This window comes from Dreissena polymorpha, chromosome 15, assembly GCF_020536995.1.
Source record: "Dreissena polymorpha isolate Duluth1 chromosome 15, UMN_Dpol_1.0, whole genome shotgun sequence".
Lineage (NCBI taxonomy): Eukaryota > Metazoa > Mollusca > Bivalvia > Myida > Dreissenidae > Dreissena > Dreissena polymorpha.
Window position 1 is genome coordinate 31874601 of NC_068369.1, and position 20229 is coordinate 31894829.

A 20229-nucleotide genomic window follows, 5' to 3' on the forward strand; every position below is an offset into this window, starting at 1 on the left:
TTCGCCGCTTTTAGCTGATCTATTTTTATATTTGTATGAAAGGGATTTTATGATAGAATAATTGAAAAGTAAATAACTATATTTGAATCAACGTTTTTACCTTACAAGTATATACGTTGATTACATACTGAACTTAGATAACCCATACTTTGAACAATATATTCACAAAAAACTACCAAAAGAACTAGTCTTGAATAAATCGTGTCAATCCGATACAGATGCTGCATATTAAGACTTACATCTTACTTTTAAAAAAAAATATGACCAAAACAAGTTTATACGACAAATTTGTGAATATTAACTTTAAAATTGTGAATTTTCCTTTCCTAGATGGTAACATCCCTAAAGGTCCTTCCTATGTTATTTACATTACGCAGTTGGTACGATACGCCAGAGCATATTCATGTGTTGAAGATGTTAATGATCGTAATATTATATTATAATATTATATATTATATTATGAAAATATGGCATAACAAAGTTCAACAATAATGTATGTGCATTTTATTCAACCATTGATAAATTTGGCTGATAAATTGAACCGACACATTTACCACACTTGCCAAAAAATATTTTTGAAAAACGAAAATGATACATCGGTCTAAGCCGAGCATGTTTGGGACCGTTTTAAGAAATATAAAAAAACCGCGGCGGGGTAGAATATAGAGAGGTAGATACATATGTATGGCTAGTTTGTCTAGGGGTATGATTCTCGCTTAGGGTGCGAGATGTCTTTCTTAGGGTGCGAGATGTCCCGGGTTCAAATCCCGGACGAGCCCAATATTGTATTTGCATAAGTTCATTTTGTAAAATAATGACAAGCTATGCCTTTGATATATTTATTATTTAGTAAATTTGTAGGCGTTGTCATAAGCCATGCTCGTTGGGTGCGACAGGTTCAGGGTTTAATCACAGGAAAGTCCACATATATACATACTACAAACTTCTGGACTTGTAAACAAAAATACGCAATTAAAGATCTACATTTTCTTTCTAATACTAATCGAAAAGCACGCAATCATAAAGGTAAACTATATTGTAATCACTGGTTTAGACATTTTTATTGTTGTGAATATCGTTGTGTAAATGAATACTGATCATCAACATTTAACTAATTTCCATATTGCACGTATCTTTGTATACATTGCACGAAGGGCTCGAGTGGCCATTGTCGGCGCGGGTACTACTTCATTTAGTTAAGTTTAAACATAATAATTTAAACTCGATTTGAAACGCTCTCGAGTCCGTTTCCCCTACCAGTACTTGGTGCATTTTTTGGGAGATCTAAAGAACGTTGCCATTCGAACCCTTGACATCCCGATCGCTAGGCGGACACCATATCCGCTAAGCCACGGCGACCTTAATGTACCCCGTGTACGTTTAAGTTTACTTGACTGTACCCCGGGAACGGAAAATTTAGTAAAGCGTCCCCGGGAATTCTTAAGCTTAATTGGTCGTTGTCGGATTTGTTTCCAAACTAATTATGTTCAAATAAATTTTAATATTTTGTAAAAGGGCTTCTATGTCATCGAAACTCTTAATTAAAACGAATATTGAGGTCGATTTTGTTCAAAGCAATTTTTGTTTCATATCCCGTGACATCGGATTTTGACCGGGAATAAAACTCGGGTACATTCTATATCGGTACGTTTTAGTATATTTTCCGTACCCAAGACATTTAGGTATACTTAAGGGTAACCGGGGTACATTTAAGTAGTACCCGAGTCAAAAATGACTAATCGATACTAACATATATTCTTGGTATTGATTCGCTGCCTATTTTATATGCGTTTATACATGCACTGAAAAACATGGCTAATTTCCTTGTCATCCTCATTTTCACCTTTTAAAATTGCTACTTCAGCTATTGAGAACATGACAAAAACGACGCAAATGTTTCTGGTCCATGAACACAATATAGTATTGAATATAAATTCGTGAAGTAACATTGTTGGCACATTCTGAAATTCTAAAACTTATTGGTTGATTAATTTCAGCACATCATTTTAAGCAAGTTTTAACAGCGTCTGAAAACACGTTTCAGATATCACATGATTACATTATATTGTTATAAAATTATCACGAGGTTAAAATCTTATTTACCTCCCCTATCACTTTCAAGGGACCTTTTCACAGATTTTGGCAGATATTGAAGTGTGTCATTAAATACTTTATATTGATAAATGTAAACATTGGATCTGAAAAGCTCCAGTTAGAAAACAAGAATTAAATTAAAGAAAGAAAAAAATTAGCCCTTATCTGGGCTCGAACCACTGGCTCCTGGAGTAAACGTATAACGCTTCGACCAATCGGCCATCCGTGCTAATACAATTAGTGATGTATTTTATACTTTTTATAAGCAATCCTCGTAGTGTCACAAAATATAACGACAGCAACAGAACTCGCCCAATTATTTCAATCGTTTCGCGTTGCAACGGTTAATAATTTTCAGGTTTTTAAATCGTCAAAAGATGCATATAATGGATATTTTAGAGCATGATAACTGTTAAGCATTTATTATTTTATTTTTATTTTTGTCAATTGACGAAAACCCGCACATGTCCCTTAAAAGCTGTTTTAAATATGAGGTGTTTCTTTTCTTTGTCTTTTGTTCATTTGAGTGCTTGTACATTTCTATACTTACTATATTATATGTGTGTTCGACATTTTTTTGTTTCCAACTATTTGTTATAATTTATAACATGTACACGTAAAGAGCTCATGTGAAAACATTAATACATATGTATATTATATGCGACAATTTATGTTTGGAACATTTGAGGAGACATTTTGACAGTTGTCATGTTGAACATGTAAGACAGATTGTTTTTATCTATATCATGGCATAACGGATAAATATAGAGAACGCAAGTAAACTGTTTTCAAATAAGCAATCAATGTTATGCAGTCATTTTTGAAACTCTTAACTTAAGACAGTACACGAAATTCCGAGCGCATATTTCCGATGGGGCATTTAAATAAAATGGTCATAAACCGCTCTAAGAATGTGTATAGAATGGAGATCGTGAGTTGCACTTCACATAATTGTACCATTCTATGTATACGCATCAACCACTTAAAAGGGGCCTTTTCATGTTTTGGTCAATTGAAAAACTAAAAGAAAATGTTTCAGATTCGCACATTTTCGTTGCAGTTATGATAGTTGCGAAGAAACAGTAAAACTGAACATTTACCAAACCTAAACTATCAATTGTCTACAATGAATATCATTTGACGATTTGATAATTTAAAAACATGAAAATAATCAAGTGTTACAGACTCAAAACGATTGAATCATTTGGAGAGTTTAGATGTTATCGTTATATTGTTTGATACTACGATGTTTAATAAAGTATAAAACACACCTCTCACTGTATGAGCACGGATGACAGAGTGGTTTACATATTAGACTTTTATTCCAAGGGTCTGTGGTTTGATCCCAGTTGAGGAATTTTTTGTTGTTTAAATTTTAGTCTTGGTTTTTCACTGTAGCTATTTATTTCAAATGTTTACATTTATCAATTTAAAGCATTAAATGACAAACTTCAATGCATGACACGATCTGTGAAAGGTCCCTTCAAGCTATATTGTTTATATTGTCCCTTCGTTTTGCTAGGGATATACCTCATTGTGCTCAACCTACATGGCGTGTTGCGAAAAGACAACTGAACCAAACACTATACGTCCGTGTGCGTAAACTGAAAGTAGAACAGTAGATAACACATAATGTTTGATTAAACGGTGTTTATCGAATTAACCACAACGAGTTTGAGTTGAGATAGGAATTACAGTTTAGTCGCGTTTTTGAATGGAGATTTTTTAATGACTGGAATCATAGGTTATGCATTTTGTAATAATGATTTCAAAGATGATTATGCGTGTAATTTTGATTATGATTATGATTATGATGATAGTGATGCTTATTTTGCGTCTGATGCTGCTGCTGTTGTTTCTGCTGTCGACGCTTATGATTTTGAAGATGAAGAATGGGCATAAGATGATAATCATGTTGTTGTTGTTTTTGTTGATGAAGATCAGCGAATATGATGTTCAATTTGTTCGTTCACCCTTACAGCAACTGTTCACGTCACTATACAATACGGCAGACACGAATCGAATAGGCCAAACTAAGAGCCGACGTTACCGAGCACACCCGTGACACCATCCACACCCGTGAAATCATCAGCGAGTATCTTAGAGATTGTACCATCACTAATTACGTCGGAAACTAACGTTGTCGTTGATTGAACTACAGCTTGAAAAAATGTTAGAACAATCTATTTTTTAAACACAAACCAAAGAAAACAATAAATTAAGAATATCATATATGTATTTACAAGTTTCACAGATCTAAACACCAACTGAAAACATTTATCACCGGTAAAAAGACAATTAAAGTCGGGTTATACGTATGCCTGTAAACACATTTAACACAGTATGTTATTCACATATCTTGCTTAACACAATGTGTTGATATATCCTTTGTGCAGCGAAGGGACGTTTCTATTAAAAGAAACAATGATAAAATTATAAGCATAACACGTGTCCTGTTCGCTACATTCCTCGTTGTTTACAACAAATATCTCCTCCGTAGATTTTTGTATTTACAATATAAAGAAGTGAAACTCCAGCTGCTGGAGCAGTATTGAATTCTCATTGTACACAGTTAGTTGGTCCTTTATTTGCAAGTGACCAATTGCAAAAACAGCACAAGTATGTTTTTTTTAAATGTATATATCAAAGATTGAAAGAAATAACATATGACACATTGTATTTTTACTTTCATATCAGAATATAACGCTGACAAAGTGTTTTGAAATCAACAACAACAACAAACACATGCAAACAAAGTAATCTAAACAAAATACATGTTTGATGTTAAACCTTTAATTAAATAGTCATATTTTCAGAAATACGTTCATTAAATTATAAATCAACAGACACCTGGATTATAAGCATTACTTAATTATACTCATATACACATGTGGGACGTAAACATGCTGACGAGTAAGATTACTTAACATAAAGTTTGTGTTTATTGTTATTTTTTAGCGTTTGGTCTTTGTGTTGGACAAAATGATTCTTTTAAGCATAACCGTGACGACGACTGGCTTGGGAGTTAATGAATAATTTGCTCTTAATATGGGTATTTTTTTTCTTTTTTCAAAAACATTTTTATGACCTCCGAAGCTTCATAAAGAATTTTTGGTAAACCTTTCGAAATTCCAAAAAGCGATAAAGATCAAACGAAATGAACTCCAATGGTAACATTTGACGATAAAACTACTGGATTTCGACCAGTGCAATCAGACAGAACATAAATAAATTAAGTATTATAGGGACTAAACTAGAACTGTGGTGCAAATTACAATTTGCCAAATCTGGACAACGTTAAAAATGGCATTACACAAATACACAAAACTTGTGACTTTATTTATAAGACAATAAATAAAATGTTTCTTGTTAACTAATCATTTGATGAAAAAAACACAATGTCTGTAAAATGATATTAAGATGTGACAATAATTCAAATTCAACAAATAATATAAAAAAATAATTAAAAAGAATGCACTTAGTGTGTATATAATGTTCTATTGCAGTGTCCATTAGATTGTTATTATAAATATGATATTTTCAATGTTAGAATCTGTGAACAACAAATACGCAAAGTATTGAAATAGTATTTGTAGGTATTTAAGGTTAAACGTTTATAATTTCAAAATAAATAGTAACAATCTAATTTGCAATTGCAGGTGAAAAATCATTAATAGTATTTAACAAATTAAAACTAACAACAGAAACGAACTCTTGGTTATAATGGGCATGCACCATACTAGTAAACAGATAAAATAAGGATAGTTTACTAATCTAGTGGATCTTTAATTAAAGAAGAAGTAATACAATAGCGTTGACGTATTTCTCAATTATGATAATAGTTTCAATGTTAAAAGTTTCGAAAGCCTTACCTATTTTTTTGTCAAAATGCTTCTCGATTACATTATAAACGGTGCTGATTACTTGAAATCAAAGCCGTCCAAGTAATTTTAGAAAAAAAACTAAGTGAAATAGTTTTAATTTTCCAACTCTATTGTAGTTATAAAATAAGCGTACATAAAAGCTAATGTTTATATGCACGGAGGAAACCTGTATTTTCCCCTATTTTAGACACTACATTATATGGTCTTTGTCTAAGTTTCAACTGATCTTAATCATAGTATGAACTAAGTCGGAAAGTTGTTTGTTGTCGACAGCATGAAAGACAGATAGATCTTATGTAAGGAACAAAAGGCAATATTTTCCCATGCTTTCAATATACACATAACACATACATTATATACCCGGCTAATAATAATTAGTATATGCTATATTTCACATGTATTGATGGAGTAAGTATTTAAGATAACATGGTCAAGTAAATAAATAATATAGCATTTACGTATAATGCTCGTTTCAGAATTTTTATTTTATTTACTTTTTTATCATGTTTCAGGAGGAACTTGGCTATTAAAATACAATACAAAAATAAGTATGAGGAAATGAAAACAAACATATATATATTTTGAATATTTACAAAACACACACATTATATGACTGACTAATAATGATTTATACATGTTACATATCACATATATTAATGAAGTAAATATTTTAGATAAAAAAAAAAGGTTTTACTTGATCAAGGAAATGAATAATATACCATTTTCGTATAATGCCTGTTTCAAAATGTTTATTTATTATTTACATTATTATGATGTTTAGGGTGAAACATGGCAGTGACACTACAATACAAAGAAATCTGTATTAGAAAATAAACCCAAAGATATCTTTTAGTTATATTTACAAAACACATACTAAAGGTTTGTATATGCAACAATTAACTATTGAGGATAATTTAATGAGGGAAAAACAAAGGAAAAAAACAAAACAAAAAACACAACTACACCAATTAGAAAATTACAATTTGTATGATTTTAATAGCTCAACACGTTTGTTATATCATAATTTACGTACATTATTACATGGAATTTGTGTTTTTAAGTTACATTGTTCACAAATTTACATAGTTATTTCACACAAGTTGTTAAAACATTTTTGTTTAATTTGTCGACGTTTTATTCGAAATTAAATTCTTAGTACACTATACTCATTTCCATTTTTGTTTCTAAGTTAATATTTAACGTAGGAGTAGGTAGTGTGTAGCATAAATCTCACGACTATTCAAACCTGCGTTATCATTTTGCCAATGCGTGTGTGTGTCGTATTTCCGTTATGTGATCGATTTCAGATGCAATTTGTGTTTAGGGATTGAGGGGGTCGAATCTTAAGAGGATGAGTCACCGTAATCGGGAATGAGCTGCGCTGGATTACATCCGGGTAAGTTTGACCTTTCTTAGCGTAGTTCGTTCCAACCTATCACGAAAACAAAACGTTATATGATACTTAACCAGCTATAAAACATGTCATGTGGTCATGATTATACCGATACATGAGTACACATTAGTAGTTCATCATATTTGAAAACGAAAAATTAGATCGTTGCATGCGATGAAATATAAAGAAGTTAAACTCCAACTTCTGGAGCAGTATTGCATTCTCATAAGAAAAAATCGGTTGGTCCTTTATTTAAGGCAAGTGACCGATTGCCAGAACAGTACGAAACAGCACAATACAAAACAACATAAACACATAGAAGAATAAAGCTGGGGACACCGCCTTGGAACGGTCTATGCAAAACATTGGGGGTTTAAATCGATTTTATTTGTTACACACGTCATTCGTTCTACATACACGTTTGGAAAGAATAAATATAAATCATATGCTTGAACGAAAATAGTTTGTATGTACCATTTATTTTTTTAACTAGATGGGGTAAATATTATTGATTACAATTTAAAAATAAATGTTTCATTTTACTGGTAGAAAGAAGCTGCATAAACTACAAATGTAAACACCAAGTCTAAAAACAATTTATACGCAGTGTCAAAGCGTTCGCAATATGTAATCATTTAATTATTATTAAATGAAATATAACAATTGACTATACCGATGCGGTTTCTATCTACTTAACGCCAGAACCCAACAGTGACGATACAACAATTGAGCTATCCGAGCTGCTGGTTGCACGCACTCTACATTAAACACGTCTGGGGAAATTAAACTGTAGTTACAAACTTTGTGAACGAGTTTAACAATATTGTTAAGAATCAAATTGCCTTATATATTTTGATATTTTCAAATATATGTTTAATTTGGTGTTGTGCATTTCAAAATATTATTTCTACATAGTTTAAGCTTTAACTAAAAACAATTTATGCCTGTTTGGAAGAATTGATTAAATGTGTACCTTATTTAACAAACGAATACGACGTTGTGGCCTCGGATTCGGTGTTTGTCTGTCCTGGTATGTCTTTTTCCAACACTTCGACATCATCGTAGTTTGTGTCCCCTGGATCGTCATTTTCAGGTTCGTCGTAATTGTTCTCTTGTCGTTCTGACATTTCAAACTGTGTCTCAACGTGAAAGTCCCTATTGGCTATTCGACCAATTACAGAAGACGTTTCTGTTGACATGAAGCTGGGTCCCACCAAGGCAGTGTACAGATGCTTTTCTGTCATCTGTGGATTAATTCAAAGGAATTATCGGAATATTAATACTCCAGAGACGCCACTAGAGGAAACATTTTGTTCACCTATTCATGGCAAATTATAATTTGCCTGAACCACACATAATAGTAACAAAAACAAAACACAACAAATAAATTGATTACAACTTGCTAAGATGCCTTTGTCACAGCAATTGAATCAGTTGAGGCTGAAAACAGATTACACAGCATACATTTCTCAAGCTAAGTTACAACTGTATGTTTGTAAGTTTAAAATTGATTGCTTTTCACATTGTTGTAAAACATTGCTTTAGCTGTAATGTTATGATACATTCAACTGCGGTATTAAGCAGCGATCGAAACAAACATTAATACAGAAGCGTGATTAGATGAAACACTGCTTTGAATTACGAGCAAATGCATTTATCATAACAAGGGTCAAACCCGGTTACCGGGCGTGACATGTTCAATATTTGTAGTTATAATATACATTTGTTAATAAATGAAAGATCAAATCAACTTGTGGTTGCAAGTTCTGTCTGTCTAGGTCGAATATCATCTTCAGTTATTCGTGACATTTGCAGTTCAAATATTCAACCAGACATGTATTGTATCAAACTTGAATGGCGCCATAGGTACATTCTTACATAAAGCCAGCAAACTAGAAGAATCTCAACAAACCTTGAGCGAGGTGTACGGTGTTGCCTCACGTCCCGCTATATTGTCGGAAATTAAATCAACATGAACGCTGTTGTCGTCATTAACTTCTGCAAACAGACAACAATCTACAACAATGATTGTGAATGCCTTAAACAGTTTACAACACGTTACACGTGTTAATACGTTTGGTTTATCTAAAAACAGTGTGAATACAGTTGGATTTATTTCGTGTTTTGTATGCGAATAAACTGCACATTACTGCAAAATACGGACATACATAACGTTTTAGTATTATGTATTTAAGACATGCCGTCTTTGTTTCTGTTTACAGCATATACAGTATAAATGAAATTATATAAAAAACACACCCTGCGGAACTATCGAGGGCTGTACAAGCTCGTTCCTGAAAAGAAACACTATCATTTGATATGCACAATGGTATTAATAAAGTTGATTTCAAATCATTTAAACCAGTTTATTGTGAGACTTATTAAATTAAAAGTCTAAATGTTGCTAAATGGAATATTTATAATACGTATAATACGCATATACTTACTGTTGAAAGATAATTCTAGTGTTGTTCCCTGTATTTGGAGAAAAAACATGTGTCAGTACTAGACCAAACGAAATAACATACATAGTTTAAACATCATTAAACATATTAATTATAAGGATTCTTTGTAATGAAGAAGTTTCTTTGTAAATTAAAATAGTTGATCCCATCGAATCATATTGTGTTGGCAGCATGTTTTATAATATATTTTTAGTAAAAGATCTGCATATAAACAAGTATGAAATGTTACTAACCTTGTTTCCTCTTGATGCACATACCAGCGATGATGAAGATCAGTACGACCACACATGAGCTAAGCGCTGATACAACCCCTGTAACAATAGACGACGCCTCTGCCTCTTCTTCGGCTATTACATAAATATTTTAACGTATTGGATATGTCAATTTTGAATATATTCGTATACATATATATATGTGTGTTATTTAATGCAAAACGAATGCAATTTTGTGAAAGACAAACCGTTGATTCCTCATGTTCTGGATATGCGTACATATCTATGTTACATACATTTTAACAATTTAATTAGGTGTAAATACCACAAAAACGTCATCTACTAATAATATACGTTCCAATTGGAAATTCTGGTCGACAGAAACGTTATTTCGATAGAAAGTAATTCAGGAGTATGATGTATACTTTCTATCAACAACGTGTGGGGTGAAAACTGGCCACGCCCGATGAGTCAGATGGTAAAGATATGGTTCATTTGCAAAAAAACCTTCACAAAAATCTATGACAATAATCCGCGTTTTCAGTTTTAGTCACAGGGGCGCGGTTAAAATATATTTTGTACAGACCCTTTGGGCATGATATCAAAAGATAGAAGAAGTCCATAAGACGATGTTGAACAATATCAAAAGATACATGATATCAAAAGATAGTAGAAGTCCACAACTCGACGTTGAAGAACAACTACTAAACCACTGATTTTTGCGGTTTTAAAGGCAATTGTTAAAGATATTTACTACATTACTTAATAATAATGATGTGACATTCGGAGCCAGTTTCAATTCCATCGGCATTATAAGAACAATCTTTCCAGAGTTTCACTTGACCGTGTTACATTCAAATTTAAAACATCCGAGCTTTAGGGTTTCAGTGGAACGTACTTTATAGTAACTTTTTTAATATATACGATTATATATATTAGGGTTGTCCCTGGGGAAGACTTTGTTACACCCGATGGATATAAATTGAACAATCCGTATTGTTGAACGCTAAAAATTGTATCCCTGAGCCTTTAAAGTTTAAGTATAAAAATATTGGTTAGCTCCGGTACCTACATACCTAGCAGACCGGAAGACGTAACTTGTGACGTCACAATTTCTGAAGTAACCGCGGATGATGCCACGGGTGTGCTAGATGACGTCGGATCGTAGTTTTGCACCAACGAATCTTGTCCAATGTACGATATAGTGTCGTGAACAGTTGCTGAAGGGGTGAACAAACAATTCAAGCATGAAACATATTTTTCGATAGACTAAAACCCTAAATGTAGTTTGATTCCATTTACATCGCAAAAATAAGGAAGGTTGAATAACCAAACTTTTTTTGTCGTCAACAATGTTCTTAAACACGAGTTGTTTTTTAACTTTGATAAGAATGTTTTATGACATGAATCTTCGAAAGATATCAGCGATAATATTTCTTCATGTTGACAATAAATAAGCAATTCTATCGGGTGTAGCAAAACGATCGAAAACTCAACATGATATAACAAAAAACGTTCAGAGTAATCACACAAAAAGATCATAATTGGCTAGTGGAAACAAACAAAATGTTAACGCCTTACAATAAAACATGTTAAAAGTTAACAATACACACACAATATCGTGAAATAGAATCAGAAAGCATTGACCAAACTAGTTGCATTAGAGTAATTTAATTTCATAACCAAAATAAAAGTCGATGCATCGTTTTCACTAACATCATATTGTCTATCTAATGCATGGCCAGGAATGTGTGCGCTTTAGAATATTTGAACCCTATAATTGTTATTTTCATCATAATCATAATCATTATAAACATGTTGATAATAATAATAATAATAATACTAATAATAATAATACTAATAATAATAATAATAATAATAATAATAATAATAATAATAATTATAATAATACCACTAATAATAATAATAAAAACTAATATTAATAATAATCAACACCATAATCATCGCCATTATCATTTTTATCATCATTGCCAAAGTCATAGTTATAATCACGATCACCTAAACTTTAAAGCGCCGTGTATCCACCGAAAAACAAAGATCAATAGATTATAATTGGTTATTTCTTTTTACCATTTTCACAAATGAATGACTATTTTTAGTACAGTTGTCTTTTCGCAAATCGTATTTTTGTTTGAGCTGAAAACAATTCACAGTCAGGTCTTCCGCTATCAATAACACAATAATGCAATCAACGATAACATGAGAAGTGTTTATAACAATACATATCGCGTAGCAAGTATTTGAATGTTTCTTGGGAGTCATTGTTTTTTTGCAAGCATACCTCAAAAGGAATCGTTTACAGATTGGAAAAAATACAATTAAAATATTATTGGTTTTAATAAGAAATAATTCATTCGATACAAACAAGTGAAATGACACGAGTTACTACGAACAACGTGAATCACATCGTTGTGTTTATGGATAATCATCGACCGACATCACAAGTGTGTTATCATTCAAATTGAAAATCGTTGTTGTTTATTCGATAGACAACGTTTAATCGAACGTTACGAGTTATTTCTACTTACCGTTTACGCAGACGGACGAATAGTTTTTTGCACAGCTGTCTTTTCGTAACTCGCCACGATGGTTGAGCACAAAACAATGCACTATGAGGTCTTCCGCTAGCAAACAAAGGAACAATAGAAACAATATAGCTTAAAGAGACATTGTCACAGATTTTGCCATGTATTGAAGTTTGTCATTTAATGTTTAAATCGATAAATTTAAACATTGGAACTAAATAGATTCATTAAAAAAAAACAATACTAAAACTTTAAAAAAAATTGATCCTCAAATAGGCTCAAATCACTGACCCTTGGCACTTAAGTCTTATATTTAACCACTCGGTCATCAGTGCTCATACAGTTAGTTGTGCATTTTATACTTTATATAAGCAATCCTCGAAGTGTCACAGAAGAGAACAAAAACAACAGAACTCTTCAAATGATTCAATAGTTTCGCGCTTGGAACGTTTTATTATTTTCATGTTTTAAAATCGTCAAAAGATGTATATAATGAACAGTTTAGAGTATGGTAAATGTTAAGTATTACTGTGTCCTCGCACATATCATAACTGCAACGAAAATCTGCGAATCTAATTGTTGTTTTTTTCAATGTATCAACACATGAAAAGGTTCGTTTTAAGTGTTGTATATGTATAAATTGAATAGTATAAGTATTTAAAGTGTATTTCACGACCTTCCTTCTATACACAGTCTTTCAGCGAATACGGGCCAATTTAGCCAAATGCCTCATCGTAAATAAGTGCTCGGAATTAATGTATGTATTGTCTTAAATTCTGCCACAATATAAAGTCCGTCTATTTATTCTAACATAGCATTTATAGATTCAAAATCTTACTTTTTACTATTAATTTGTATTTAGTAACAGTTCATTCGAGGTGTTTTAATTTATTATTTTAATCGTATACAGATTATAAACATTTTAAACATGTGCAACATCAAAATAATTGGTTAAATCTAGTGATAAACTTAATCCATAAAAGAAGTCTTCTAAAATGCTTTAATAATAATTTTGAAACATGCAATACAAATTTGTATCAAATGTTTTCAAACTAGCTCTTAATTAAGGATGTATGATTATTATTATTAACAATAAAAAAACAACAGCACGCATTGAGAAGTACACTAAAGTGACAATGGAGGTTATTCCTATTTGTGGAATGAAAATATACTGAACAGCTGAAAAGCGTTTTAGGACGATATTAAAACTGGCTACGAAATGCCTGGAAATTAATAAAACTAATGCGTTTTAAAGTTGTATAACGGACCAACGATGATATTTATTTTTAATCCACTTAATATATTCATGTATTTTGTATTATTATTTTGTTTACAAATATAAACTGTTCAGTTTATGGGTAATAAAATTATGTTTTGTTCGGTTATGATATTTCAAGTAATAATATTGAATAAAATATTGTGTCATGGTTTTGAAACGTGTGTGTCGTTTTTGTCATTTTCTCAATGGGTGAAGTATATTCCTTCCAAGGCGCACTTGATGATAAAAGAGAACATGAGTAAACGTTTAAGATGCATCAACAAAAGCATATACAGATGCAACAAATCAATACGTTTGCTGGCTCAAATTCGGCATTTACTTCAATTGTATATTCATCTCAATATTAAAGAGGCCTTTTCACGGATTTTGGCATGCATTGACGTTTGTCATTGAATGCTTTATATTGATAAATGTAAACAGTGGATCTAAAACGCTCCAGTAAAAAACAAGAATAAAGTTTAAAACAAGTATCCCTCAACTTGGCTTGAGTCAATGACCTCTGGAGCAAAAGTCTATCACTTAGACCACTCTGCCATCCGTGCTCATACAATGAGTGATGCATTGTATACTCTATATCAACAATCCTCGTAGTATCACAACATATATCAATAACAACAGAACAGAACAGAACAGAACAATACTTTATTACTCCCAGGTATACATAGATACAACATGGGGAGCATATTATATACACAATACAAAATACATTGTTTGTTTCCGGTTCAAGTGTGGGACATTTTGGTATAGGGGGAAGTCATATATTAATATAAGGAGTTTGAATCACTTAACAGTTTTAACAGTTACATTGATTGTTTGTAAGTTTTAAATTAAGTTCGCAAAATGGGAGAGATAAAAATTAACATTGGTTTTCAAGAATAGCATTTGTGCTTAAACAATAATTTAGTTATAATAATAGTAATTAAATAATAATAATAATAATAATAATAATAATAATAATAATAATAATAATAATAATAATAATAATAATATACATCATCATCATTAACATGAAACGATATCCTAATCAAAATATTCATATTCACAATCTCGTGCATTTTAAGCAGTGTCATAGTCATTGGTAATATACATCAACATAATGTAAGGAATAATTTAACAATAGATAATGTAAGTATACATACATAAATGCTATTCATTGTTCATCAGAGAAGAAACATCACACAATTATAAACGTGATAGATAACAGTGTTTTATTTACTGGTGTATGGTACGTCTACATAGATTATAATTGTAAGTGTTTATAAGAGTCGATGCGGATCATTCCGTATAATAGCCTCATTTGCGGACTATAGTAAAACACAGGTGACGTCACTGCACTACTGCAGTATTTAACATACGGGTCTTTGCGACCTAGTTTGAGACCGTGTACAGTTAAAAGTTATGGATCACCTCGTGTGATTACGGTTTAGACAGACACGTGTTTTTAACAGATGTCGTTGCAAAATTAATTGGATAGCGACCGCGAATTGAGTTAAGCCATTTAACAGTTGGAGAGTAAGTAATATATCATGCTTTAAAGTTATACAGTAGGCGTTCGATAAACTTGCATCGTGAATAATTAAAGTAAGTGAGTTCGGAGGCATTGGCGTTTTGTTGTTGTTGTTTTTCGAAGATATAAAACTCAATGCAATAGTCTAATGCCTGATAAATTTCTTCATTATAATTCTGCTGAATTTTGAAAGCTCTTTCATTTCTACTATTGATGACGGCGTCATGATTTCGTTAAATGTTGCATGCCTTTCTATTTGGTTTCCTAAATATCGATGCCGTTTGTTATCAAAATATAGGGCATGTCATTAAATAGTGTTTTTCAGTAGCTATTTCGTGTGTGTTACATAGGTTGCAAAGACGATCATGGAATGGGATGCCTTCAAAGCGGCCAGTTTCTACAGGGAGGAGGTGGTTGGCAGTGCGGAATCTAAAGATACTTTGGGACTCATCTGGATGAATTTTAATCAGGTAAGGCTCAAACTCATGGTTACTTTTAAAACTGCTGTAGATGCGCCCTTTGTTGCTTATTTGTAGTTCAGCGTTCCATGATTGCTTAAATTGATCAATAAGTGTTTGTTTTATTTGTATGTGGATGTTGTTTTGTGTAATTTGTGTTTGGTTTTGCCAGATGTCTGGTCTCCCAACAGATGTAAGGATTTCTTTAATTTTATTTAACCATTTGAAATTTAAATTTGGTTGTGACAACATATGTTGGTAAGTTAGTAAAGATATTTTGCTTTCTTTACCTGTTATGAGTCTATTCCAAAAGGAGATCATTTTTGTTTTAATATTAATGCTTAAAGGGTAGCGTCCTAGTTCACCATATAGAAAATTGATTGGTGTTGACCGACGAGCTTTTGTGATTTTTCTCATGAAATCTTTGTGAACCTGTTCTAATATTTCTAAATTTTCATATCCAAATATTTCTGAGCCATAGGTAAGAATGGGTAGAACAGTATGATCAAAGAGTTTAAAAGCTAAGTCAATAGGTAAATTTGCATTGTTAACACGAGTCCAAAGAAGGTGCATGGCTTTTGAGGCTTGTTCTTTTACATGTTTGCGGGCGTTTAAGAAAGATCCATTACTAGAGAAAGTGACGCCAAGATAGTGATAAGTTTTTGTTATTTCAATTGGGTTATTTCCACATTTAAAATTAAAGTTCCTTGTTTGTCTAGCGCCAAAGATTATAACTTTTGTTTTTGTAATATTAATATTTAGGTACCAGTTTTTGCAATAATTATGAAACGTGTTAAGGCTGTTTTGCAGGTCAGAGGCACTACTTGAGACAATGACGGTGTCATCTGCATACAATAGGACCAGAAGCTTAAGCCACAATATTGCAGTATCTGGGTTGATAAGTTCAACCCCAACAGATCCATTTATATGCAGGTATGAATGAAGGTCATTTAAGAAAAGCGAGAAAAGTAATGGGGATAAATTTTCCCCTTGTCTTACTCCTATTTCTGACAAAAAGTACTGGGAGCATTCTCCATTTAGGGAAACGCATGATTTTATGTTACTGTACATATTTAAAAGGACTCTGAAAAAGTTGCCATTAATTTGCGTGCCTAGTACTTTATGCCAGAGGCCAGCTCTCCACACTTTATCGAACGCCTGCGAAAAATCAATGAAGGCGCAGAAAAGTTTTTGTTTACGTTTTTTAATTATCTCTATTAATGCATGAAGGGTGAAAATATGGTCTGGGCAAGAGTAACCCTTACGGAAGCCAGCTTGATTTTCCTCTAATAGGTTATTTAATTCAAGAAAAGTGTTTAGTCTTTGGTTCAAAATTGAGGTAAACAATTTGCCCATACAGCTGAGCAGTGTTATGGGCCTATAATTGCTCGGTTCAGTTGGGCTCCCTTTGTTTTTAAAAATTGGAATTATAGTGCCTTCAAGCCATGATAGTGAGATAATAACTGTTTGTAGATCACAGTTTAACAATTTAGTGTAAAAAGGGAGCAAGATATATTTTGTTGATTTGATGTATTCATTTAATATGTGATCGGAAGAACTAGTTGCTTTTGAATTTTTCAGTTTTAGTATACATTTGCAAATTTCATCCTGGCTTATTTCCATATTTAAAAAATCATTTGTGTTGGGTATATCTTCTATATCATTGTTGAAACGGTTATCGTCTATTGAGTTTTTATTTATCTCTTTGAAGTGTTCGTAAAGAGATTCAAGTGGTGGAGAGCTGGTTTCTTTTGTTTTTGGTTTGAGACCCCTAATGAACTTCCAGTATTTTTTAGGGTTTTTGTCATTCATTGCACGTAATTTAGCACTGGTGCTTAGTTTTTCTTTATTAACATAAAATTTGATAGTCTTTTTATAATGATTGCTGGCATGTTTCAAACTTAATTTATTATCACTATTTTTATTAATATTGTATTTGGCTTTTGCTTCATGATATTGATTTCTTGATTGGTGACATTTGGGCCCAAACCATGGTTTATTGTTGGGATAATTGTTTCTATAATTTGGATTTTGGTTTATGAATGTTTTTGAGGAGGCATTTTCAAAGATGTTTTGCAATTCATGTGTGATATAGTCCAAAGTTTGTTGTGATTGGGGGTATGTATTTAGGCTCAGATATAACTCCTCTAATTGGGGTTTGTTAATGTTAATTATAAATTGGTCTTTTTGGTCTTGTTTCCAGGTAGGGCAGCTAGAATTGTTAGTGTTAACTGGGTTTTTGCTTTGGGGTTGTACGGTAGAGATGTCCCATGACAGCACATTGTGACCATCTGAGAATAAAGGGTCAGTTTCTTTAATTTCGAAGTCTGTTATAAAATTGAAGCTCTCTGCAGTTGCCAACACATAATCAATGACTGATTTGTCCCTGAAAGTAAACGCGCCAATTGTTTCATCCTTAAATAATCTGCCATTTATGATAAACATATTATTGTTTTTACACATATCAAGCAGTAAGAAACCATGAGTGTTTGTACGTTTGTCCAAAGAGTTTCTATTTAGGGGGACAATAAGGTTTTCAAGTAAAGTATGTTTGTACAGGTCATTTTCGAGGTCAACATCTATTCCGAAAAGTTTATTAGTGTGGGGATCAGGAAGAATGAAATCTTTTAGTGTCCCTACTCTACTGTTCGCATCTCCAGCTAGGAATACATATTTATTATTATAACAATATGAGGACAGTTCGTCTTCAAGTATATTCAATTCATCGGGAGAGTAAAAACGCGAATTTTCAGGGGGTATATAAATCGATCCTAGTATTAGGTCTTGGTCAAATCCAGTAATTGTATTATCAATTTTTAGCCATAGAACATAATCTGTGGAATTTGGTAAGACATTTACATGTGGAGAAATACTTTCTCTTACATAAACGCCAATGCCTCCGGATTTTCTTTTATATTCTTTAGAACGGTGCTTATGAAAGAAAATAAAATTTTGAATGTCCAGAATGTCGGTTTCATCACCATGAGTTTCAGAGACACAAAATAAATCATAATTGTTAATAAAGTTTTGAAATTCAGGTATAAACAGTCTTTTTCCCAGTCCACTAACGTTTAAACAACCTAATTTAATGTTACTGTTTTTCAGGTTAGAGGCACAGTGTCTTCCCCCGGGGTCCCAGTGAGCTCCGCCCCGGTTAGGTGTGTTCCTGGATCCAGATGTGTCCCATGCCTGTATCGGTGGTTGAGGCTGCGATGAGCCAAGCTGTTGAGCCGTTTTCAACTGGCGGTTTGGGGAATCCCTGCGAGGTGCGTGTTGGGCCGTTTCCGACTGGCGGTTTGAGGGATCCCTGCGGGGTGCGTGTTTTGCCGTTTCCGACTGGCAGTTTGGGTGGTCCCTGCTAGGTGCGTGTGGACGAGGATTCCTCCTCCGGGAAGGCGATGGCGATTGTTGCTTTCGCGGAGTCCTGCGCTCAAACAAAGGGGAAGCATCGCGCTGGCTACGCTCCTGCGACACAGTCTTGTTCGAGTCGTTGGACTGGGCACGAGGAGCCTGTAACATGGCTGGCTGTGTGTGGGATCTGTTTACATATCTAGCTGGAGCATACTGAGTGTTTGTGAAAAAATTGTTGTGCTTTGTAACACGGCTGCCTTGCATGATCGTATCCCAGTTCGGAAAGGCATCAGCGACAACGCGACCATCTTGAATGATTTTGGCTGGATATATTATGCTGGCCTTGCTTTTTGGATATTCTTGGCGAAGGCGCTTGAACTGTGGCCATAATTGCTTGCGAGCATCAACAATCTCGCGTGGATAATCTCTATTTATGTGAAAAAGTGTTCCGCTGAGCTTGTTAGCATTCGAGAGGATGTGCTCAGTATCACGGAAATCCAGACAGTATATAATGATGGGTCGTGTGGAGCCGTGCCGGAATTTCCCCAGTCTGTGTATTCGGGGGATAGAAGGACAGGGGTCGCTCTCATGCTTCTCTCTCAAGAAAGTTGATATTTTATGGAGACAATTTTCATCCCTGTCCTCTGGGATTCCACTGATTAGAAGGTTATTTCGGCGACACCTAGCTTCGAGATCTATAGACTTGTACTCTAGTAGCTTAATTTGCCGATCATGGTTAGACAATGTTGTTTCCATAGTGTTTACTTTGTTTTGCAAGTTCAGACAACTGTCAACTTTATGAGATATGCCTTTCATTTCCTGGAACAGCATAGACAGCTTAGCATCAAGTGAGAGACTCTCGTAGTCCGACAATGTTTGAGACCGTTCGTACTCACTGTTACTGCTGCCCGTGTTTACCCGAGGCCGCTTTTTCTCTTGTAGCCGTTGACCAAGGTCCGCCATTTCGACTGAAAGTCTCATTGTCCAACACATTAAAATCGTTTCTGGTGAGAAATTGTGATCGAGCGTCCGAGTTTTGA

General features: G+C 33.3%; 2 protein-coding genes and 1 long non-coding RNA gene across 3 annotated transcripts in view; 1 reads left to right on the top strand and 2 right to left on the bottom strand.

Moving 5' to 3' along the window:
• Positions 1-20229, bottom strand: part of LOC127861225 (uncharacterized) — a 323777-nt gene that overhangs the window by 297208 nt on the left and 6340 nt on the right. The gene's annotated exons all lie outside the window — the stretch shown is intronic.
• LOC127859668 (uncharacterized) lies at positions 6111-13327 on the bottom strand. Its single transcript, XM_052397174.1, has 8 exons — positions 13303-13327; positions 12598-12693; positions 11125-11268; positions 10070-10183; positions 9819-9846; positions 9631-9665; positions 8345-8615; positions 6111-7410 (listed from the first exon to the last, which is right to left on the bottom strand). Exons 1-7 carry the CDS (start codon positions 13325-13327, stop codon positions 8527-8529), a joined length of 531 nt encoding a protein of 176 aa, XP_052253134.1. The 3' UTR covers positions 6111-7410; positions 8345-8526.
• The window catches only part of LOC127861238 (uncharacterized), a 4853-nt gene continuing 348 nt past the window's right edge, over positions 15725-20229 (top strand). The window contains exons 1-3 of the long non-coding RNA XR_008040144.1: positions 15725-15850; positions 16649-16771; positions 18944-20229. The exon at positions 18944-20229 is cut by the window's right edge and continues 348 nt beyond it. This is a non-coding gene — a long non-coding RNA (uncharacterized LOC127861238). The remainder of the gene's footprint in view (positions 15851-16648; positions 16772-18943) is intronic.

Bases quoted from the DNA above. Each gene is read 5' to 3' on its own strand.
- LOC127859668 (XM_052397174.1), bottom strand. From the start codon at position 13,327: ATGAGGCATTTGGCTAAATTGGCCC. The intron at 12,694-13,302 runs GTATTCGCTGAA...TTTGTTTGCTAG, and splicing joins GCATTTGGCTAAATTGGCCC to CGGAAGACCTCATAGTGCAT. The intron at 8,616-9,630 runs GTGTGTTTTTTA...ATTAATCCACAG, and splicing joins GCCCTCGATAGTTCCGCAGG to ATGACAGAAAAGCATCTGTA.